Source organism: Amphibalanus amphitrite, unplaced genomic scaffold, assembly GCF_019059575.1.
Source record: "Amphibalanus amphitrite isolate SeventyFive unplaced genomic scaffold, NRLGWU_Aamphi_draft 000276F_arrow, whole genome shotgun sequence".
NCBI classification, from domain to species: Eukaryota; Metazoa; Arthropoda; class Thecostraca; order Balanomorpha; family Balanidae; genus Amphibalanus; species Amphibalanus amphitrite.
Window position 1 is genome coordinate 360,452 of NW_024881771.1, and position 25,018 is coordinate 385,469.

At 47.9% G+C, this 25,018-nt stretch overlaps 1 protein-coding gene across 2 annotated transcripts; it reads right to left on the reverse strand.

Moving 5' to 3' along the window:
* Positions 1 to 989: 989 nt before the first annotated feature.
* On the reverse strand, positions 990 to 24,558 carry LOC122387190. 2 transcript variants are annotated; one of them, XM_043377123.1, is made up of 3 exons: positions 23,411 to 24,558; positions 22,422 to 22,460; positions 990 to 2,441 (listed from the first exon to the last, which is right to left on the reverse strand). In XM_043377123.1, the coding sequence occupies exons 1-3, from the start codon at positions 24,085 to 24,087 to the stop codon at positions 2,210 to 2,212; spliced, it is 948 nt and encodes a 315-aa protein (XP_043233058.1). In that variant the 5' UTR covers positions 24,088 to 24,558; the 3' UTR covers positions 990 to 2,209. The 2 variants fall into 2 exon arrangements, 1 of the variants encoding a protein (XP_043233058.1); XR_006257513.1 differs by lacking the exons at positions 22,422 to 22,460; positions 23,411 to 24,558 and adding an exon at positions 16,192 to 16,273.
* Positions 24,559 to 25,018: the final 460 nt, after the last annotated feature.

The window sequence follows — 25,018 nt, forward strand, 5'->3', positions numbered from 1 at the left end:
GCGTCGTGACGGGTATTCGTAGTACGTGTCAACCGCCTCTGACAGCTTCGTAACATGTTACGAAGTCACCAAAACTACTTCGTAAATGTTCAAATGGTTGCTAAATTCGAATTCAGCTCCAAAAACTAGCCTAGAAACATGTAAAACTCGAAAAAGTGACCCGAGGTCACCCGAGGTCACCAAAGGTCAATGACCTGATCTGACCTTCAGGTGACCTTGACACACACGGGAGTAACATCAAATCACATGTTTGAACGTTTGAAACCACGAAAAGCTTGCAAACACGCGGCTAGTGCGAGCCGACATACGCGAAATCGCGATTCCGGCCAAACATGGTCTCGGAAAAGAGGTCACAGGTCAAAGGTCATTTGGGTCAGGGTCATGAAATTTTCAGGGTAGGTGTAAAATTGATCAATGCGAGGGTACTGAAAGTTTCGTCGCGATCGGCCGCTTTTTACGCGAGTCACTCGCGAAAAACCATGGGGGGGGTCCATCCGACCCCCCCCCCCCCTACACATGCGAGGGTTAAAACACTAGGACAACGCCAAAAAGAAAGGGAAGGAAACCGGGGCCAAATGTACAAAAGTTTACTCCCGATTTCAAGACCGATTTTTCAGCAACTTTGTAAAGCTAGGGTTCGATCCTAATGGATCCCATGGAACTAGTTATCAGGAGTCAGGAGAGCATGAAAAATGTCCAGTGCCAATATTACATCCACAATTGATATACGAGCATCGTGAACTGGAACGCGAATCATAGAAGAGATCAAGAGGGTTTCACCCTGATCGACCGTGCCATCACGACCGACCGTTGCCACCCGACTATCCGTTATTTGTCTGACTTGTTATTTGACTGTTCGTAGATATTCATTTTACACACTTAGCAGTTCAGTTCAAACTCCCCATGTGCAGTTCAAACTCTGATTTTTTATAAGAGTTCATCTAGTGAAGGTTGACTGTCCGATGAAGCTTGATGTAAATAGAACTCTATTAGTCATGAAATGTGTATTGACATTAAAGGTGTTTCAAGTGACGGAACATAACACAAAAGGATGTGAACAAGTCAAAACTACGTCGCAAACCTACTCGCATGTGAAAACGAAGTGGGTTTACGTCACAATCATACATACTGAGCGTATGGTTCATGAAAACAGGATGAATTACATCACAAGTGGGCAATAATTCTTAAGTACGATAACACAACTGTTTGCAATGCACCAGAACATGAAAGCAAGTTGATATAGATTTCGGCACACATCTGTAAACTGTGCTTATGACATTGTGTATTACCTTCGATACATAAACCACTTAACTTTAATGTTAAGTGACACATGCCAATGATAACCACCATAAACGGCATGAGTAGGCATCGACCGCGTGGGTTGACGCACATTCGTATAGTATCGTATTGTCACTAGGTACTTCTGACTAGTGATTAGTGCACACAACATACACCGCTCATGTATAATTACATTCACCACAAACGTAATGGCACTGGCACACCTGAATCAGTTGCTATTGCTGGAGAATCACCTCACCGGCATGATAATTCGTTCAATATATATCAGCACCCTGTTTATCATTCATCATATGTGTGATTTCTCATACCTGCTAGACTCCGTAGCCACTAAAGATCGTCGGCAGTTGCCGTGGCCGGTTCCATCGCCGAACCTCTGGACGTCCTCACCTCAGAACACAAGCCCTCGTGACCTCTTAAGGATAAAGTTAGCACAAATTGATGGATCCGGCCAGGTCAGATAGGAATGGTTAGGGGGCACCGATGTTATAGCGATAATACAGCGGCCCGTATCCATGTCTCCGTAAAGTAAAAGCAGAGTGGGCCATATTTTAAATGATAGCAAACATTGCGGATGGCTGTTTGAGTGCCAGAGTCGTAAACAATCTTGGAGCGGCTGGTTGAATTCGGTTCCGGATTTCGTCCTCCGTTCATTACCTTACATGACAGACCCTGTTCACACTGATTAACCTGACGAGGAGTCTTGAAGAAACGCCGTCATTTTTCGGCCGTCGCCCACACCACAGCATCCCCCGGGCAGCCTGACTGTCACCCTCTCACCGAAGGCGGCTGAGACAGGCGCTACGAGAAACTCTGACGATACTGCCGCCGTCTAGCAGACTTTTGATAGACTAGTCCTCTAGTAGACGCCGGTGACGGCTGGCACCGTCTAGAAGACTTGGTGAGACTACAGTCATCTAGCAGGAGCATGTGGCGAGACTGCCTCCTCTCTAGCAGAAGCCCGTAGCCAGGCTGTCGACCATCCGGCAGACGCCGAGTACCGACGAGCCAGGCAGTCGGAGCCGACGGGGCAGCGGCAGCGGCTCCCGGGGCCGCCACCGGACCGGCTGCAGCGGCGTGCCCTGCGCCGCCGGCTTGGAGCGCAGCTGAGGTCGGGCCATGGTGTCCGAGGTGGCTGGGGTTCGCTGGGGGGCAGGTCAGGTGGTCAGAGGTCAGCTGGGGGTCAGATGATGGTCAGAGGTCAGCTGAGGGTCAGATTGGAGGTTAGAGGTACGCAGGGGTCCAGGTAGGAGGTCAGGTGGGAGGGTTAAGGGCAGAAAGGGCATCAGAGGTCAGCTGGAGGTCTGGTGGGAGGTCAGAAGGCCAGCAGGTCAGATCAATTGGACAGTGTGGGTCAGCTGGTGAATGAGACTGGTGGCTACTGGCTAATGCAGCAGGCAGTCTGATGACAGCAGATTTACGGTTAAAGATCAACAAGCGGGACGCGAAATAACTCGTGGAAGCTCGACATTGGGTTAGCAAGTCATATAAAGTGTCCTATATGTTAACCCGCGCCCTGCTGGGGGGTGTTTGAACACCCCCCTTGTGGTTTTTCGCAAATTTCTCAAAAACGGCGGCGCGGAGCGCCGCCGTTTTTGGTACACCTTATCATACATCAATTCTACACATGTTGTGAAAATTTCAGACCAAGGTCATTCAAGGTCAGGTCACCAGGTCACTTGAAGTGACCTCACCTCATAAAAAGTTTCAATGTCTGTCATAGCTACACCGAGTGACCGATTGCTTTGAAACTTTCAGCGATTGCTAAGAGCAATAGCATGTACAAAATGTATATCTCAGAATTTTGATATCGATGACCTAAGGTCAGGTCAATTTTGCAACCTCCCCATTATAAGTCAATGGGAGAAAATTGAAATGCGCCTCTTTTGGACGAAAGACATTATAAACACTCCCAAACACTGAATTACAAGTGGTTTAGACACACTGAACATGAAAATGGTGTCCGTGACCCCTGTTTATGCCCTGAGGTCATCTTAGGTCACGAATGGTATCTAACAGTTTTTCGCAAATAACTTTTGATAGAAGCATGCTAGAGCGATGAAAACGCCTTAGATGTGTTCAGCTCGACGATACGGATCGACTGATATGCAACATGACCCTTTCTGGTCAGGCCATGACCTTGACCTGAGGTCAAATTTTCAAGTTGACCTTTCAAGGTCAAGTTATAGTTCATTCGATGCGTCTTGACGAGAGGAACACGATGCCGGTAAAAGTAAGCTCGTACAAGGCTTGGGTCAAAAGTTATTGCAGAAAAACTGTTTCCGAAAAAATCGGCTATTTTTGCAGTTTTTGCCCCCTGCAGGCAAAGCCGTTGACGTTAGGTCAAATCTGAGAGAATTACTCAGAAAGGGCGTTAATAGGGCTATCGAATGCGCTTTTCCGCGGCGCTGTAGCTCTTTTGGTTCCCGAGTTATGCGTTGGCATCTTGGAAATTGTCGACATTCGACCTGGATATCGGCGAAATTTTGCCTTCAATGACCTCTGGTGACCTGACCTTTGACCTGAGCAAAAAATTGACCGAAGTGATTTCCTCATTATTTTTTACGCTCTTTCGAACGCCGCCTTCCGCGTATCGCTACGTGGCCCAGGAGCCGAGTTAGAAGGGGGGGTGTTCAAACACCCCCCCAGCAGGGCGTGGAAATCCAGGACCCCCAGCCGGGCGCGGGTTAAGTCGATTGATGAGTTTAGCTTTCCTGCGGGCAGGGTATAGGCACATCGGGAGAAAACAAGTGAGTGGCAAACACTGGCATCCGGAGCAGACCAGATGGTAAGATATGATACAAATGATATAGACGTTGAGAGGGAACGTTTTAAAACACAAATGGTATGATGCATACGTACAGTATGTCTAAAAAGTATGTCCCCTGGTTTGGCTCTCCCACAGGAGGCGAATCGGTAACTTGGCTGAATCCCAGTTGCGGCACCCGGCCGCCAGGGTCGCTGCCGCGCGAGCGGCCTTGACCGCTCGCATGTCATTGGCAGTTCGGTCCCTCCCCATCTATACAGAGGCGGGGAGGGGAGAAGAGGGGAAGAGAGGGGAGGGAGCGGCATCCGCTCGGCACTGGGCGATACCTGGCTGACCCCGCGTTCCCTCGCTGACCTCCGTCCTGCCCTCAGGCGAAGACCGACTTCCTCGGCCCGTAGCGGCCGAGCGGAAAACCGAGCTCGCAGGGCGCGACTCCATTGGCCCAATCTTATAAATGGAATGCTGTCGTATTCACGGCATTAGATAATATTAATAGTGATACCAGCAGTGGATGTCGTAAAATACAGTCCAAAACAAACGAAAGCACACGATTGACGCATAATGCGCCCTCCCATTCAAATAAGCCCGCCCACTTCAATAGATGGTGTAGTTTCTTAGGGCGTAAAAGATGCAAAACACTACCAAACTTCTTTTTTTTTGCTCGGTCACTGGGACCGTCAATATACAATTGACTGAAATGCATGAAAGCCATTTTGCATTTAATAGCCGTTTCCTGCACCCAAACTTTAGCCAGTGACGCCCTGTCCATTCTAAAGCGTTTGTAAGATTGGTCCCAGCACCCGATTTTATATGAGGAAGTCGTTTAAAAAGCATCTTATCTCTAACCAATTTATTTATTATGGCCACTTTTACAGGACGTCTATAGAGCTTTGACTTTTACATTTCTTCCTCGTTCAGGAGTAACGTTTTAACCCTATAAGTGGCAGGCTCCTGGCTACCCCTATTAGTGGCAGGGGGGGGGGGGGCTGTTTACGACCCCCCCTTGATATCTCGAGATCTAACGGGCCGATTTTCAAAATTCAAACGGCATTCGATTTCGCTCAACGTGATCTACATTTCTACAGGTGCTCACACCTGAGCACCTGTATTCGATTATAGGTAGCATGAGCGACTCCTCGGCGTGTGACGCGGACGGTCTTTGTATCCGTTTCATAAAACGGTGTCTGTTCTCACTTTACCACGTTCTGACACACATAGTGAACTCAAGCCTCACCTCACATACAGTCCCCAAACCCTGGAAACTCACACTGGTGCACCCCATTCCAAAACCTTCTAAATCCGATGACTTTAGCCGTTTCAGACCAATATCTATTCTTACTACTATCGGTAAGATCACCGAGCGAGTTGTTTCCGAACAGCTCTACTCTTACTTTTCTGACCATCATTTGTTCTCACCCACACAACACGGCTTTCGACCCAATCATTCTACCGACACTGCACTGCTCACACTAACTGACCATGTCTTCCGATGTATGGACCGGCGTGAAGTGACACTGCTGTGCCTGTTGGATTGTTCGCGATGTTTTGACTGCATTCCACATGACTCGCTGTTACGGAAGCTGCAGCTCTATGGAGTGGACACGCGCTGGTTCCGTAGCTACCTGGCCGACCACTATCAGCGCGTGCAGCTGCAGTCCGCCGGACAGTCGCTTCGCCGTACGATCTCCCGACCTCTTCTCAACCCTATTGGAACTTTCCAAGGTTCAGCCCTCGGGCCATTACTCCACAACGTCTATGCCAACGATCTCCCGCTCTACATCGACGAGTCGACCAGCACCATCGCTTACGCTGATGACGTCCAGTTGTACGTCTCTGGCCCACCGAGAGACATCGTCCGTCTCACGGAATCTCTCGAAGACAGCCTGACTTCTCTGTCCAACTGGTACGGCAAGAACGGTCTGAAAATAAACGCAGCGAAGACTCAGCTGATTGTCCTCGGCACCCGTGAGATGACACGGCGGCTGCCTCCGATCAGCATCAACTTCTCCGGCTCCACCATCGCCAGCTCGAGCACCGTCAAAAACCTTGGTGTGTGGTTCGACAGTGATATGACTTTCGTCACGCACACATCCGATGTAGTGCGGCGGTGCACTGGCACTCTGTGTGGACTCAGCCACAGCAGGCATTGTCTCCCTCAGTCAGTGCTGGTCACACTGGTGCAGGGGCTGGTGTTGTCGGTCATCCGATACTGTCTAGCTGTGTATGGCGCTAGCAACGTGACGCAGCGCCGGCGGCTCCAGAAAGTCGTCAGGTTTGCGGCGCGTGTGGTCTCCGGCCGGCGGAGGTATGACCGCGTGAGTGACGTCATAGAGCGGCTGGGGTGGCTACAGATTGAAAGCCTGTACAGCTACCACTGTCTGGCACTAGTTAACAAGATGCTTACCACTGCTGAGCCGCAGCAACTTGCTGATAGTCTTGTGACACGAGCGATTCTTCACGGCAGACACTCGTGGTGGAGAACAGCTAGCTACTCCTGCCATATGTACGGAATCGGGACGCCGCCGCTTTTTGTACTCCGCAGTGACGGAGTACAACGGGCTTCCTCCAGCACTGCGCAACGTAGGTCAGGCTGCTTTCAAGGCCAGACTGAGAAAGCACCTTCATGAGCGCGAGCAAGTGACGTAAACGGCGGTAAATGTATGCTGAATGTGTTGTCAATTTGTCTGATCCGACTGTGTGAATTGTGATGCCGCGTGTTTGTTTCATCATCATTGCCCCCCATTCTGTATCTGACTCGAGCATGTAATAGCCGTATTTTTCCACGGATTTGCCTCACGATGTGAAATAAATAAATAAATAAATAAATAAAAAACAAAAATTAAAAATGTCAATAGGGGGGGTAGAGGGGGGTAAAAACGTGCAAATTGCAGATACATTTTAGACTGTTTATCACGGCCAGGTTTCTGAACCAAATCCAATCTTAACGCAACTTTTGCCGATCGATAGAGAATGAACCAGGAATTCACATGGATCCTAAAAATATGCATTTTCAAAAATCATAGGCGGATATAGATCATTGAGATTGGGGGTACACAAAAAGTATAGTAAATAAGGTTTTTGTTGGTACTGTTTCTAAAAAGGGTGGTAATGGTCTTGTTATGTTACAATTTTCTTATGAGAGAACGACTACAATTGTATTGGTCATGCATAGGCGGTGTCAGGGCACCTATGTTGGGAGGTAAAACATAACCCTCCTTTTTGGACGCCTGGATCCGCCTATTATAGCAAAAACGTGTCAAAAGAGGATGCACAATAACTGTATATGTTATCACATGATACCTTTCATTCACTGTTCGTAAAACTGGTGCAGCATCGTGATCTTCGCCCAAATGACTCGCTTCACGAATAGGACCCCCAATTCCCAGTGCTCTGGAGCCGCCCCTTGCAAAGTTATGAACTTGAAATTTTCAGGGAATGTGCCCAATTTAGTTTTAGGAAAAGTCAGAAAATTTCAGCATCGTAGCTTCAGCGGTTTCGGAGATATTCCCGAAAAACCTGAGGGGTGGATAAAAACAACCCCCCCTGACACTAATAGGGTTAACCCTCACCGGACCTTCAGGTTTTCTGAATACCGAGGGGGCGTTGGGGGGTTAGAAGTGAGGGAACAACCCCCTTTGCCGATTCGCCCCTTAATGAGCTAGAGCCTCACGAAAGAAACGATCGTGCGCGTCGTTACGAAATGCAGCGATTGGTCTCCGATTTTAAGGACTAGGATCAGCCGATGACTTCTGAGGTTAGGTCAAGTGGCCCAAGGCACATGTTCGGTTTTTGGTAAATAACTTCGCTAAACATGATCGCAGATCCGCGATTTTAGCAGCATCGTGTTTGTCTAGCTCAGGCGTGTCGAATGGTATACTTTTTCTTTGGGTGAGATCAAGTTAAGGTGTTAACCTCGGGTCAAGGTCAGGTCACAGCCCATCAGGTCACGAAGCTGGTCAAAGCATAGAGATCTTATACACAATTTAATTTAGGATAGTTTAATTCAATGAATCCGACTTGACAATTTACTAGGTGGGTTTTGCAGCGCTATTACTTCGGCATGTAATTATAAATCATTGCTAATTTCGATCCGGATGTCGTTATTCAATGCTGGCCTTTGCGCACTCAGAAAAGTTTATAGTCATGAAGGCTTGCATTGACCAATAGGTACTTTCCATTTTTCAGCACCATTATTCGCCGTAGTTGACCAGGTATTTTTCTTCAGCTCTCCCCCGAATCATTTGGCTTAGACCCATGGCGTATCACCCGTGCATCGCAAGACGCACCTACCACACACAAGTTCACGATCCCCACGAACACACATCAGCGTCCGTTCGCTTGGTGTGTGACCCCTTGACCTTTGGCCGCGCAAACTGCCAGCTTGCCGGAGCACCTCTCCCTGCACGCGCTGCCCCGCCCTCCCTCTCTCCCTCCCCCCCCCCCCCCGGGTCGTGTCACGAAGGTTCGGGCTTACGCTACTACCGGCCGCCGCGCAGCTGTCACCTAGCGCTTGGGAATGTGTGGTCTGGTGCGGATTCAGCCAACTACCGGCTCGCGACACCAGCGCCACGTAGTGGCGACGGTACATTCTTTTTAGACATACTGTACACTCAATAGTCAATAGAGCCACTTTTTCGTCGCATGAGGAGGCATGTTTCAGTGACTGGTATCCGTGACTGACAGTTCGAAGCTACTTTATTGTGTTGCTGTGAAAGCTAGCAGCGTTGACCTCACGCACCCCCCCCCCCCCATCCGGCTCGTTCTGCACGCCACAACCCCTGCAGTCCCGGCACGTCCTCTATTATGTGTTGAACTGTGTAGTGTGTACGTCAGCGTTCAACAACAGTTGTCCGGTTTGGGAGACGTGACTCGTGGTGGTTCCGGTACGAGGACACAATGAAGTTGGGAAGCCGAGTGCCAATTCATTAACTTTTTTGAAGGTGGGAGGGTCCCTTTAATGATTAATTTTATCAACATAAAATTGCTTGGGCTGGGATGCCAACATCAGGTATCTGACGAATGGCGTCCTTGAATATCTAAGCCAATAAGCCAGCGTCGCTAACTCATTGCATCACCGTCCAACGTCCATAGCGTGCAAGCGAAAGACTTAGGTGCTTATCTCAGCGCCATTAAACGTCACCCACGAGCCAGAAGCTGGCACAGCGCCAGTGCTATTTGTCTACCAACAAGACATACGAGTATAGCTCTGTTTTGTAGCGATAGCGTTCAATTTCCGCTGCCCGAGAACCCTTTCTGAAACAGAGTCGGTCCGCGCGGATAATGCTGACTTTGCTAAGAGATGAGAGAACGGACTGATGTCAGAAAATGTTGTGTGCTTTATGAACACACATAACTTTTTAAAAGTCACATTGCACTTTTGAATCAGCTGGATATATTAAAACCATGAAAAAAAGAACACGAGAAGTTCACATTTCAAAAAGTGATTTTAAAATCAGACCGCAGTTTTTTAAAGCTAATATCAAAATCACAGCATAGCTACCCGACTTACCAGACACCTCGTCATTCGTAGATTTGAAAATGTATCGCAGCCGAACCACACGCAAAATTGGGTATTACGGCTATCTAAAAATCCGTTCTAGCCTATAATTATGCTAAAATAGTAGAAACACTTATTTCTTTTGATGTAAAGCATCGGTCTTAAAATTATCCGAGCTTACTTAGCTCAGCTTAGTTAACTCTGAGGAGCTCCGGCACATTTTCTGTCGCTGATGCATCCAAGTGTTGACAGTGGCGTGCAAGAAGTTGGAACGGCTGCGTCAGATTGTTCGGCCTGTCCCAGCAGAGTCGAGCGGGGTGCCGGGAGAAAATCGGGAAGGAGTGGTCGCTTTATAGTCGGAGATGTCCTTCCCACAGATCAAGATGTCCTTTCCACGGGACTTGCATTAGCTAAAATGTCTTTAAAAAAAAAAACAGGGATATAAAAAAGGTTAGACATAAAGCAGGGTCTAGGTAGGAAATATTGGCCTACGAATTCCTTCAGTACATACATTAAATTTGTAATGAACTTACGTAACGTTTGGCCCATCCACCATCACTACTTCGCAGAAGACGACATACATCCAGAATGGCAGCGCCGATATGAGCCGCAAAAATGAGAAATGGAATGTTAAATAAGTTGCAAAGATGGTCAAACCCTCTTGATGAATAATTAACCAATCGCCGACCGTGCCACCACGCGACCGACCGTTGCCACCCGACTATCCAAAAGTGCGTTGCCACCCGGCATAGAACACCCGATAGTGCAAATGACATGTACATATTAAAGCAGACGTGAGCCAAGCACTGTCAGAAGACCGAGGGTTTGGCGCTGGCATGATGGTCACGGCTCGAGAATTGAACAGGCTGGGTTGTGACCACAGCTAACGTCATATGCACATAATGCTGGGTCCAAATTAAAAGGAGCATGGTTAGAGTTTTGTGAATACACGTACTTTATTAGGACCTTTTATTACAACAATAAGGCTAGGTAGGCCGTAACTTGAAGAATATGAACTCTTCTGGCCGTTAAGGCACCGCCTGGGCTATTTCCGTACCCACGACAGCCTGGGGGGGTCGGATCCGACCCCTCCCCCTGTTATCTCGAGAACCAATGGTCGTATCGAGCCCCGCGAGGCGGCGTTCGAAAGGTCTCTACGAGACCTTCCCAAAGCACTCTTAAGATTTTAAGATTGAGGTCAACTTTCGGGTCAAGGTCAGGTCAAAGGTTAAATTCAGGGGTTTTGCATGATTAGGCTTACGGACACCAGAATCGATAGCTGCTGCTCGAAACTCGTCAAAAATGACCTCAAAGGCCTAGTGAAGGTACCATGTGCGTATAGGGGTCATACTAAGTACGGGTCAAGGTCAGGTCAGGTCACGAAAGGTCACGGTTTTCACTTTCTGCTACATAGTCGTGCGACACATGTTTTATGGCTTATTTTTCACGCCGAGTCCGATGGTAATGGTTATATGTGACCCCAAGTCACTGTGCTGGTGATAAGTGTGCATTGAAAGCATAAAAATCGTTTATACCATACATAACTAAACGAGGGCTGAGAAAAAAAGGTCAATTTTTCAACTTTTTATTTTTGACATAAAAATGCACTTTTCTAGACGAGCTTTGTCCCAGGAATCTAGAGGTGCAATTTGTTTTCACATGCGATGTTCAGAAGTGCCTCTAATTCACGAAAATGCTTATGACGTCACCATGCCCTATGCATGTTGGAGCTATTTTTTACAATTTGGGGGTCAAAAATCAAGATAGAAAGTTGAAATTTGGGGCATCTAATGTTCTAATAGAGCTCTACAACATATATTCCGGTTTTTTGGAAATTCCCAAAATTTTGGATTTTATTAGCTGTTTTCCAAAAAATATAGTTTTTTGAATTTTTAGGGGTGAAAAACGCATTTTATGGAAAATCCGAGATAGCCATTTTAAAAGAACTCGTTGAGCTGCGTCTTTTTATGTCCTTAATTAGCAATTTGCTTTAAACCCTGATTTTTGGCGATTTTTCAAACATTTACCACTTTTTGACTAAAAACGCCATGTAGTAACATCACTAAAATCGATATATCTAAAAAAATTGGAAATTTTTCTTAAAAATTGCACAGGAGACGTCAAATTGATGGGGGAGAAGGTATGCCAAGTTTCAAGTAGATAGCGAAAGTGGTTCATGAGTTATTCAAGAAAAACGGAGGGGGGGGTCGGATCCGACCCCCCCCCCCAGGCGGTCGCGGGTTAACGCAGTCAACTGGACGCATAGGCAAGTACATTGAAATTTTTTGCATAAAAATAGTTTTACTTTTCTCATTTAAATGCACCGAAAAATATGAACTTCAGTACATTTAACAATGTGGATAAGACACACGAGATGTGTATCTGCTAGCTCTGTGCTCTAGCGTGACCTTTATAATGGTAACCGTTCCAACAAGGCCTGTCAGTATCACCCGTGACCTTTGCCGGCACTCCGAAATTGGTCCTGTCTTTCCATTTAAATTGAAGCCGGTGGCTCGGAAGGCCGCGCTGTTATGAAGTCTCAATGTTCCGCGCCACCCGGGTCAAGAGAGACGGTGCCCTGCTGTGTTAACAGCTGACACTGTGACCTTCAGCCGTGGCCTTTGATGCCGCCCCGGGATGCAGTTCATGCCCATTCATTCAGGGAAGAACAATTTGTACCAACTGGATATCGCGTCGCTGTCATAAGTCATAGCACCACTTAGGCCGAGGCTTTAGTGAAGAGGTGCCCTTTGATCAGGAGCGGAGTTTCCTATACAGTTGGTGGAGCGGCTGTCCCACGTTGGTGAAGAGGCTGTCCCACTAACTTGCCATTTTACCCTACCAATAAGCGCTTTGCCTAACCAACTTTAGCTGTTTTGTGGGACTTTGCTGCTTTGCAAATCAATCTATTTCGCATTAAAGAGCTTTGGAATATCTGTGTAATGCAAGCTAATGTATTGGTAATGATTAGAATTGATTCAGTGTATAGCATTTTATTCAACTTGACAATCAGACATTGACATTGTAGGTTTGACGACTGTTTGCCCTACCAACTCATTCCCTGGAAAAGCTCCACCTATGCTTTTGATTGGATGAAGCGTTCTCCTAAAACCACATTAGATGTGGAGGATCTGCATTGTGAGAATACGTGAGGAGAGCTTTTATTTCTCGCCCTAAAAAAATGGATAAGAGGGGAACTTTAGCTGAAGTGGCTCCCGACGTGAGCCAGCAGATCGGCGGTCGTTACGCAGAAGTCTCCCACGCACACAATACACACACACACACACACGCACACAATCAGCATATCGCGGAGCACACGCATCTCGATATGTGGGCCAAGGCTGTCCGTCCGCCGAGGGACCAGTTAGTGCCGCATGTGCCTGCTGGCAGCCGGGGGGTAGTGTCGGGTCTGGCGAGGGTTCCGGGAAGCGCACTGTCGCCATGTGCCGCGCGTGGTGGCTGGCATGAGATGAACCCGTGCTCGATACTCGAGGGCTAGGCCGCAGTGGTGCGATGTAGCATTCATTAGAAGACAGCATGACATGTAAGATAGGATATTAGTTCAATGTGTAAACTACCTCACTGTATAAACGGTACTTTCATACGCCCCACTTTGAGATAATCCAGACTGACTCGCCGGCCTGCGCTTGGCTGGCAGCATTATCGTATCGTGTGAATTCCGCACAGCACCATTTCTGTCTCAATTCACACTGTCCCCAAACGGCACCAATGCAGTCGTATAGGCCCTGTCCCACACAGACTCGGCTACTTGCCGCTTGCGGTCTAATAAATCACCCGGCTTGCTTTATTGGGGTAAGCAAGCTCAGCATAATCGTAAACCGCGCATATTTCGGCTGCACAGCGATTCCTAATTCCGCTAAAAGCTCTTCACATGTCTAAACTCGGCGCTGTACCATTTTCAGCTCCGGTGGGCATTCCGGCAGCCAATTTGCGATTTTTGTTGGAGGAACTCGGGCAGTAAGACCAATTTGCACGAACAACGCTGCTGTAATATCCTAGTAACAGTGCAGAAGAGAATTAAGCTTAAATTCATTCGCTTAACACTTGTAGCCAGACCACTTAGCCCCCGGGCCTATAAGAGCCTGACGCATTTGCTGACGGCACAATTGAATTCCTCACTTTGATAGAAGCAGATGGGGCCCGAGCCGACAGCTCTAAATACATTCAGATCACTGCAGCGAAATGCAGATAAGGTCATTTCTCTCCCAAGGTGACTTAAAAAGCAGTGGCGGAGAGCGATGGTCAGGGTCACCCATCTACGTTCTATACAATGGTATGATACATACTTGGTTTCAAGATAACTGACGGTGGACGGACTTGGAACACAGAACGGTTCGAAATATAACTATTATCATCTTTACAGAATACAGTAGTTACCAACTAAACGTGATCACTGGCGGATCCAGAAAGGCGGCCTTGGACGCTGCGGAGGAATACCTACCTCCAAAAAAAAAGTTTCTCAAAATTCCAAAAATTCATCGGATTTCGATTCCTTACGCACTGCTGTGCAGTTTAACCCGCGCTCCACTGGGGGGGGCTATTTATAGCCCCCCCCTCCCGTTTTTCTGCAATAACTTCCAAACCGCTTGACGTATCGACGACCAACTTTCAGTACCTTTGGCTGCATCAATTTGACACCTTGTGTGAAAATTTGAACTTCGTACCTACCATAGGTCGGCCGGAAATGACGTCAGAGTGACGTCATGTTCGGCCGATTTCGACGCAAAACATTGAACCACGGCAATCGCTCCCAAGAGCTCAGTTTTTAAGCTAGATCCAATTTCTTTGCATGAGAGGACTCAGAATAGACTGCGCTATCAAACTGCTATCTCGGAATTTCAAAATTTTGAAAATTTTATATAATTAAGTTCAAAATTTATATTTTTACATTTTTTTCAAAAAAAAATTTGACTTTTCGAAGAAACCGGAATATATGTGATAGAACGCATTATTATGACTAACTCCAGCAAGTTTTAGCTAAATATCTTCAAAAATGGCCAAGTTATACGCATTATTGCAAAAAATTAACAATTATTAGTTTTCAAATCAATTTTTCAGCACGAATTTGACATCGTACGCCAATATAAATAGCACCATCGTGTTCCTGAGCTCAAACTGCATCCAATAGACACCTTTTTTGTTGAAAAACTTTAACTTCAAAATTTGACCTTTTTTGACCTGAAAGTGACCTGACCTGAGCTAAATTTGACTCAAAATGACCTCAAATGACAAAGACGACATCAAATTCGAAATGTTTGGCCTAAGTGGACCATAAAACATGTGTCACGTGACCGACGGATGATATAATATTTTCGTGACCTGTGATGACCTGACCTTGACCTGAAAATCAAAGTACAAGTTTGGTACCCTCAGAGTATCTAGAGTATCTGTTCACGAGTGTGTGAACCAAAAATGAGCCTGATCTGACTTGTAAGACGGCGGCCAGAGCCCAAAACGTGAAGAAGCCAAAATGCTAATAATTTTTACTTTGACCTGACCTGTGACGTCATCGGTGACCTCGAAGTCAATGAAATTAGGTTTCGCTCGACAGTTTTCCGGGGCTATCAGACGCCGTTTGAATTTTGACGATCGGCCCAGTAGTTTCGGAGTTAGGAGGGGGGGGCTATGAATAGCCCCCCCCCCCCCCCCCCCCCCCCCCCAGTAGGGCGTGTTATACGCAGACCCCAGTGGGGCGCGGGTTAAAAACAAACTTTTCCCGATAAAGTTGTTAAGTTTTCGTTTTATTCTCGAAAAAAAACGCAGCTTTTCGTCGATTTTGGGTGCTGTGGGGGGGGGGGGTACTCCACAATACCCCCTGGATCCACCAGTGAACGTGATGTACTTATGTTCTGTTTTTATAAATCGAGCCTAAAAAGACATGTCTAATAAGGAACCATTCAGTGTGATATGTAGTTCATCAGGAAAGGAAATTCGAAAAGCCACAACCTCGAGGATCGTGGCGTGTTTGTAGAGGTTGGTAGAGGAGAGGATCATGGATAGAGAAAATTGACACATATGGAGACAGAGGGGAGAACAATAACGCAGAAAACTATAATACCTATCGAGCACAGAAATATAGGGCAAACAGTAGATGACTTAAGACATTGACTGAAGTTCGCATTCTACAGAAGCATAATTTATACAAAATCAATGACAATCTCAAATGTTATCCGCGAAGCGTGATAAGAGAAATCAATTAAATTGTGCCTAGGTAGGTATGTGCACTGTGCAGTTACACTTTAGCAATAGTTGGAACTAATCAAAATCGTTACCAAGTGAATGTAAATGTAGATGTATTCTATCAAAACAAACACACCCTCCTGTGCTGAGTTCAAGGTCAACGTTAAAGGTCTGCCCGGTGCCACCACTAGCGTCTTGCACAGTACCTAACGTAAAGGCTGAGATAAGGGACAGCAGAGGGTCATCAGGGAGGACAACCTGATGGTGCACCCGATGGGTGGAACCGACGACTGAGAAGAAGAAGAAGAAGAAGTTAAAAACGATTTTTCAAGATATAATTGTTCAATGAAAACTAAGCTGATGAGATCACATCACTGGTGCCGACCAGCAGTAACTGGTCGGTGACCTGACCCCGTCTCTGTCCCCTCACCTGTCGTTCTGACGGCGACCGGCGGGCGACTGAGACCGCCACCGGCCCTGCGGCCGCTCAGCTGGTACCGACCCGCCCCCCGCACACGCCCGAATCGATGCTCTGAGCCGTGCGAGCGCCGCCGCTAAGGGCGAATATCGCCAGCTCTCCGGTGTCGTGACGCGCCAACACCGCCCTAACAGCTGCTGCGTCAGAGTCAGATTTCCCGTACGGAGATCGATAGTAGGCGGAGTGACTCCGTCATGCATGTGGGTCATCGGCACGCGTAAAGTGCGTGTGGGGTCCGGTACCGGCGTGACCCGGCGAGACCCACAGCAAACAGCTGCCGGGGGTGCCGCGTCTGAGGTCAGCTCGAGCCGGCGGTGACTCCTCAACATTTCAAACTGGGACTCGAACAGCGGCAACTCGAGAACCGCCCACTTCACGACCAGGAATAAAAACAGCAGCGCTGCGAAGTAATATCTGGACGGAAGTTGGAACTTTCAGACAGAGGTGCAAAAACCTGCCAACTCGCCAACCCGAGTATGTGCCAGAGATAGCACTTTTAGCCCATGAAACGTGACAGATTACGGTCAAGTAGACACCAATTTTCCATAAATGCGAGTGTAATTTCTATATTCCATGTAAATGCGAATAGTAAGATAGCTAGCTACTAAGGGGCTCCACTTTTACTCATTTGTCATTTTGCAGTAAGTTTACTTTTTTGCAGTAAATTAGCTGTGGATTATAATCGTAACGGCTGCGTCATAACTGTACGCATTTACGGGGGGCTGCAAAAAGCCGGCGGATTCTGTCACGCGGCGGCTGTCTCCATTGTAAATCCCCATTGCCTGGCCGTGGAGTTGGCGAGGGGCTGGCGGATTGTCACGCCGGCTGTGACAGTTTGTGACAGTGTGTTTTGAGTGTCTTAGCCGGGCTAGGGAGGTGAGGTGAGGCAGTATGGGATCCAACAGCATTACTACGGCTGCGCGGGCAAGATGTGCGGGCTGTTTGTGTGCCCCCAGCACAAGATGTATGCTGTGGATAGTAATATTTATAGTTCAATCAGTCTTAAAGCATGTGGATGTAAGATGAAGACGAGCAATAGCCAATAACAGAGCCTGGAGGTGAGATTCAGCAACTGTCAGCATACAAAAAGTCAGTCAGAAAATTTGGCATAAGTGTATATTGATATGGGAATCCAATTTTGGCTGCCTACCCTGCTGTCAAAATTGAAATAGATGAGTATTCAATTAGGATGCATTCACATTTTTATTTGAATCATATCAATGAAATATTTTAGATTAAGGCTGGCATCACCATTTTTGTGTGCAAAAGCTTGGGAGGAAAATTAATGAAATGTTGGGCAGCTCAAATGCTGCCCCTTCGTCGACCTTCAGGTTATGTTTGCATAATAACCTGCTTTTGTTTGTGCCGCAGCCTACACGTTTTACATAATCCAAGTTTTTCTAATGATTTTCAGTACCTATCCAAAATGAACTTATATTCTTTAAACTAGGCCATAGCTTTGACCATACCTGGCATCTAGTTAGAAACTTGGCAATGTTTTTGGTTTGTGGCATATAGGCACTTACCCATTTTTATGCTTTCTATTGTGTAGGGTGCCGTTGTGTACGAGGCTGTGTGTCATTTCTGCCTCTAAACCAACTTAATTTTATTTATCTCAAGGGAATTATCATAATAGTTAGCCTAAGTGCTAACTATAGTTATGCACACCTACTTACTGCATTTGTATAATCAGAGTCCGAAGGCAGGTGTTTTAAGGGTTTCAATATTTGAATATTGTTGATAAAAGAACAGTAGAAATAAATGTCAGGTCTCAAGATGCTCAATAAGAAGAGTGCCTAATCATTGGAACCTGTCCTAAAATATGTTAAAATTCAAGAAATGATTAAAATTTCAGAGATCAGGGAAAAGTAACATCCAGTCATCTCAACGTAAACTCTGTCGGCTGACATCACCTGGTTGATGGAAGCTGCGTGACAGAATCCGTGTGCCACTGACAAAGTATGTGACAGCTGAAGAGGTTTTTGCACCTCTGCTTTCAGACTGAGGAGTCTTTCACACACTTCATAACACATATCTTGCTTATTCATGCCGCCGCTGCCATAGCCCTCCCATGGTCACCCCGGGCCTGCCAGGCCATGCCGTGCCGTGGTGCCGTGGCGTCGTGCCGCGGTGCCGTGCCGTGCGTCGCCCACAGTCGGTCAGATCATCGGTTACCGGAGCGTAATACACCCGCCCTCCCTGCGGCCGGCCGTGCCTGCGCAAATGAAGGTGCCATTACACGGCCCTCGTCAGCCGCCGCCCCCGTCCCCGCTCCCGCCTCCTACGCCGCCCCCGCCTCCGCCTCCGTTCGTGACGGAAGCTGTGTGGGGACACTGTGGGCTGCAGAGTGTGAGATGGCGGGAGGCCAAATCCAGCCTGAGCGACGGGGCACGATCAAAACACCCGGCTGGCGAAAGGGAAGCGAAAAAGTGTCACCCAGAATAGAGCACGAGAGCAACGTTTATAGAGATAGCTCCGATAAGAGCAGCAATTTACCAGTAAAATTTTACATCAACATGGATAAGACGCTTTGAAGACAAAATGAAGATGTTGGCTTCTGAAATGCATTGCTTAGATCATATTGTCTTACCTTCCACGCTCCCTACTCCAATGAAACAAAATGGATGAGGCGCCGCCGCGACTCTAGGGATACAGCCAGAACGTTTGTTTCTTAGGCATGCATTCTGTTTGTCCAGCTTTCTTGATTTCACGTCTAATTAATTCGTAATTTACTTTCTTGTGTACTTAATACCGGATCAGTAATGAAGAATGTTCTCTCAAGGCTCCAGAACTTATTGTCTCGTTCCCTTGTCTTCATTGTTTCAAATACCTATTTCGCAGCGTATATGTGTATTGTATTCAAGTTTAAGTAGAAACGTTGAAGTTACATTTTTTCCGTCATGGTAAAGAGAACGTTTATTGACATCAAGAAACCTAAAAAGGCAAACAATTCATTGTGAGTTGAAAACTAATTAATTATTGAATATAAGGTTCATACAAAGAGGCTGATTTATGGCATTGACATCGTTTAAAGGCGAAGTTAGATGAAAAAAGAAGAAAAGAGTTAGACGAAAAGACATCTGCAGTGTAGGCCGACCTCGCTTCAGGCCTTATCAACAGCACATCCCAGAGGAAATGGTGCCAAGCCCGGCCCCTTTGATGACACCATTTCCTGCTGATAATTTGTTTGCTTTGAAGCTTGTGAAGCATAGGGGAGAGTGGGGCACATTCGTGCAAAAAATGGATAAATTCATATATCTGTTCTTTGGTTAGTGCAACGGCAAAATTGTTGATTGTAGTATGGAAAGGAACTATTGCACATATTTTTCCTCTTTAAAACTTATCCTCTAAAGTTACCGCTTCTATTAGAAAAAATGACTTTTAATAACTCTTAACGTTTGCACAAAACTGCCCCAGGTATGGGGCACATTCGTGCATGGGGTGGGGCACTTCCGTGCACCGTGCAAAATTAAATGAATTACCGGGCATTGCCAGAAATTTACCAAAAGAAATGGGCAGGGGGTCATTTTACTTGATCCCTTTCCACAGGAATGCATTGCACAACGTATGTAGAAAGAATTGGCTGACCAACAAGAATGTGCCAACCGCCGGCCATCGACCCGCCTCCGTGACCTCTCCAAGGGTCACGTGAATTACTTGTCACGACGTCGCAAGCAGCCGAGACTGAGTCAGGCGAGCGTCGCTACTACAGATAAAGTCATAAATCGCAAAAACGAAAAAAATATGCAGGAATGTGCCCCTAGGCAGTGCGTGCACGAACCTGCCCCACAACACTATTTGTAATATAATTCAAAATTTCTTATTGAAAAAATGACAGTTTTTCAACAAACAAGTTTGCAGCAGTTCCGTGAATAGAGTGAGCTTCTTCGGACCCAATTTTGAAAAGTTAAACCACATTTCCGAGTCAGGATCACGAAAATGGATGATATGAGAAAAGTTTGGAAAGCCCACGAATATGACAAATTTGCGTTTTTATCAAGCATGACATCAGGTACAGTGTTGTCTCCTACAGTGAACGAAGGGCGGCAAAGATAGACATATTTTCATATTTACCTTTAGCTCGTGCAGTCACTCGTGTTCCCATAAATTGCTGAAAACGAATGTGCCCCATGCACGAATGTGCCCCACTCTCCCCTACAGCCCTTTGATCCTGTGAAGTTAACGCTAGCGTAGACTTTTCATGACGCCGTGTGACAGATCAATTATCGAAGATAATTTATGCAAGTTATGCTTGTAGATCTTCTGAAAAGTTCGAAAGTCCTTTATCCCAGATCTGTAGCTGTTTGCTCTTCTCAATGGACGCTCTACCTGCCGTACTTTGGCTACTTTACCGTATAGTGAGTCCGATGACTGATGAGTGATGAGGACTCAGTACACACACGTATTCCAACATTTCTGGTATATTCGTGTTGCCCGAAAATGTTGCAGTGGATTCAATAAATCACAAGCAAACGGCGCCCAAGCTACCGATACGCGAAATGAAACCGTCGCGTCAAGCATACAGAAGGCGTATGAATGCAAACTAGAGGACTCCGGGATGTGCCGGATGTTGGGCTCTGAGAACCCAGCGGCCAGCGCTGTGTCTGACTGCAAAGAGCTATCTTCTGGCTCCGAGTACAGCCCATTCACTTATATGTAAATATCAAACCCATGAATACGGTTGCTTACAACTAAGGAAACTAAATGCATATTGCTGAATGAGGCGGGCAGTACAACTTGGCATATACCTATACTAGGACTTTCACCAAACTTAACTATGATCTAGGATGCTGATAAAACCAAGGTCACTAACTTTTTTTAATCGTTTGTTATGACGACACTGCCCATAAAACAATATGGAAAGAAACAAAAATGCGCTGGCGAAAGAAAGACGTTGCCGTGTAAACACTCAAAGGGCCTTGCGGCACAGTCTACTTTCAGGTGCAATACAGCAGCGCTATCTAGCGGTGGTAATCAGCACTAGTTATAACGCTGCGGTACAGTATAACCCGTAGGCGCGGTATGCCGCGGCGTAATAGAAATGTGACGTGCGGGTTAGTCTAACTGCAGGCGCTGACGCGTAGCGACATCTGTCGGCAAATCATAGCACCAAGTCGCCTTGTGGTACGGGCCGAGAAGATCGGTAACTGGCACTTTAGCTGTTGTTTTTCAATAGCTTGGTTGGTCAAGGCTGACCGAGGCTAGTTCACCGTAGGCCCTGCCGCCTTGAGTTCACCTTTGAATATTGATGCTCTGTCGAAGAAACGCATTAGGGGAGAGAGGTCATATTGCGCCATGTTCTTAAATGCGCCACACCTTCCTCCTGTCCAAAATTCGATTCGAATGAATGCTCGAATGTGTGCATTTACTTCACCACCAATAACTCGTTCTTATTCCGGTCCACGGGGGCAGGTAAGGTGTCTCAGCTTTCTCGCAGACCATTTTTTGTGATTTCCCCTATTTTCTTACGCGAAACAGTCTATTTCGACCTTTGCTAGTGTCATGGTTTATCTTAGAGATAGTGATTCAACTAATAATCATTGTTAATTGCTCGTTTAATGGTAGTTTTGAAAGTTTATCACCACCGTGGCTTCGCTGTCCTCGCCATATTTGAAGTTCATGAAAAATGTGTTCCATTCGTAATTGCGCCCACCCTATTTGCGCCCTATTCTTCAACCCAGAGAAACAGCATCTGGTGGTTGGGACACATTTCATTGAACACTTTTATTATTAGAGCGCTCACCTTACCATTACCTTAGCCTTCACAGCATAAATGGTTAATGGGCTGACACGTTCAAATAGGCTACTTAGTTAGGTGGCAAACCGTTGTTTTTAATAGGGCGCTTTTACATGAGAGGCATGGGCGCTTTTTGATGGGGTAGTCCGTAAATGCGCCCTTTGCAGGTGTGTCGGAAAACTTTTCTCTTGTTAATTTTTATGGGTGTGATACAAATTAGGAGCTGTAATTTGATGCCAAAATAACTGAGGTACAATTTGAGATATCATTATGCATGACAGCTGGTCAACTTTAGCCGCAATAGGCCGATATCCTTAAGGTGGCGCAATATGACCTCTCTCCCCTACGCATGTAGCCTCCTATGCTATGCCTAAAATGTTATGCATTGTATTGCAGTGCAGGTAATACAAACGTGATTTAACACACCCCACAGGTGTGGACTTACCTGATCTGGCAATCCCCCACTTCCAGAAGAATTTGACACCTGAAAAAACGGGACTGATCAGTAAACAATACTAGGAATATCTTAATTAATTTAGGTACCTACCTATTTAGTATCATCCTGCGCCCTCAGTGCAACCATTTGAAGGCTCCGAAACGTTTCCCCAGTGTCCATCTTCCCTCCCCGATATCTCCCTACCCACAGCGCTGTCGCCAAATCATCGACCCGTTGGCACATTGCCAAGACGCCCGCTGCTCTGCTCTTGGACCCAGCGGCCCTGCGACGACCTTGACCGGTATATATAGGTACATCGGCGGTTGGCCCGGGGCGACGCCGGTCACTCGTGTTCTCAGGGGCGGGGTTTGGCACTCTGCCAACCAGCTGAGATGACCGTGTCGAGAGGAAGGGAGGGAGCCCAGGGGGCGGGGGCGAGGGACGGGAGAGCCGGGAAATGATGGAATCGGCGACCGGAAGTGACATAGCGCAGGAAACCGTGGGCGGAAGGGCAGACAGAGCCGCCAGCACCCCCTGCTGGGCGCCTGACAGGCATGTATTACTGAGATTTATACTCCATTGAAAGAGTGCGCATTGGGCAATGGTTTGGCTTGCTCAACCACGATTCAGACAGGAATTTATATGAAAAAAACGACCTAAACTGAAGTATCTCGGCGATGATTCACTCTAGGCTGCGAGTGAATTATGCAACCCGTGTAATGCTTGCAATCAAAGCACTGGCTTTGTCGGAAATTTATCGACAATTTAGTTTTAAAAAATCACACAAATAGTCTTCGAATCAACACACAATTTCACCATCCTAAATCCTAAATAACGAGTTACATACACTAGCCAGCCCGGGCAGAACGGCTGTCATCAGCACCATGTCCGATGGCTCAGGCTGTGCCATTGCATGTTGATCTCATGAACGGCTAACCGCCTGGTGGCAGATGTCCCGAGAGGTCAGAACGGTGCAGCCCTTCCCAGTGAACACTCACCCTGGTATCTTGCTCAGTGACACTCCATCCGGCACGTCCAGTGACTTGGACCGGTACCCCGTGAGGGTGACCTCCATCGACCTGGGCCTAGCGCGCGACCACAGACCCTCCGTCTGTCCGCGCGCCCTCCCGCCCTCTGCCACCGGCCGCGGCTCGTCGTCAAACCGGACAACGGACCGCAGTTGTATACCGTCCTCGGACTCAGTCGGAGTCTCCGCACTGGCCCGGCCAGGTCTCCAGCCGGCAGAGTCCAGCAGTGAGTCCAGCTGACGGCTGCGGTGGCGCTGCAGCGCCTGCTGGGCCGGACGCAGCAGCGCCCGGTGCTCCTCGCGCAGCAGGAAGTGACTCCGGTAGGCGGCGCCACCGACTGACCGCCGGGCGGCGCCACCGTCCAATGCGCTCAGCTGCCGCGGCAGCGAGCTCGAGCGGCGCAGGCCAGTCGTCGGCACCGCACCGCCGTTCAGCAAACGCTCGAAGCTGCTGTTGGAGGTGTTCCCTCGCGAGAAAGTCTGCGGCGGCGGCGGAGGCGGGGCCGGCGGGTCGGACCGGAGCTCCAGCGAAGCCCGGGCGCTGTTGATACACGCCTGCCGCATCAGACTGTGGCGCTTGTGGGAGTCCGTGCTGGCAGGCGCCGGCCGCCGGCGACGCACCGACTCAGGGGAGTGCTGACCCTCCATCGGATCCTTATAGTGTCACCGTTTAGTCCCACAGGTCACGGAACGGTAAACGGGCGCGGAAAGAATAGGGCATCAAATTAATGCGGCGGGTTCGGCGGCTGGCAACGCTAGTCTCGGGTACTCCAGATGTCAACCGCCAAGGTCAGACGCTGACAGCTGTACAAACACTGCGTCCAGGCCCGTCACAGATTCGTCACAGCGTGCAGTCACGCTCCGACACCGTCACTCGCCGTCACTGAGCGCTCACTCGACCCAGACGTCACTGTTCGGCATCGTCCAAACGTCACACTGGCGTTCGATCACCACCACACCACCGTAGTTCTACACGACCACTACACAGTCCTCGACGCTCTGTCTCCTCCCCCGCTCTGCACTGCACTGATGGCCGGACCGAGAGAGCACCAGTCGAGAGACATGGTATCAGTCACAGCATCCGGACTGGGTCTGGGGCGCCGGGCCGAGCGCCGCCTGCCGCCGCCCCTCGCCCGCGGCGCCGGCTGTGGTGTCACAGCCCCCCCCCCTCCCCCTCCCCGGGAGCCAGCTCAGTTGACACAGCGAAACGGCAGCGGTGGGGGGCGAGCGATCGGGGGGGGGGGCAGCTCCGCCTACTGGGGATCCCATGGCGGAGCCGGGTACAATTACCCTGAACAATACGAACTGCGCAGCGATGCGAATATTCGTTTTAAAACACTGATGAATCACGTATGTGAAGGAATGCGAGCAGCCCGATCAGGTGAAATGAGATGAAGTGTCAGTTGTAAAAAAGTTCCTATGGAATATGAGAGTATAGCGTTTCATCCACTCCCAGCAAACTGACACCCATATATTTATTTCATAAATGCGAGCATTAGGTATATGGCGGCAGCCATCAACGCTAAATGTATCCTTTGAGGCAGCTTTATCACCCACTGTAAGACCGTGGGTTCAGTCA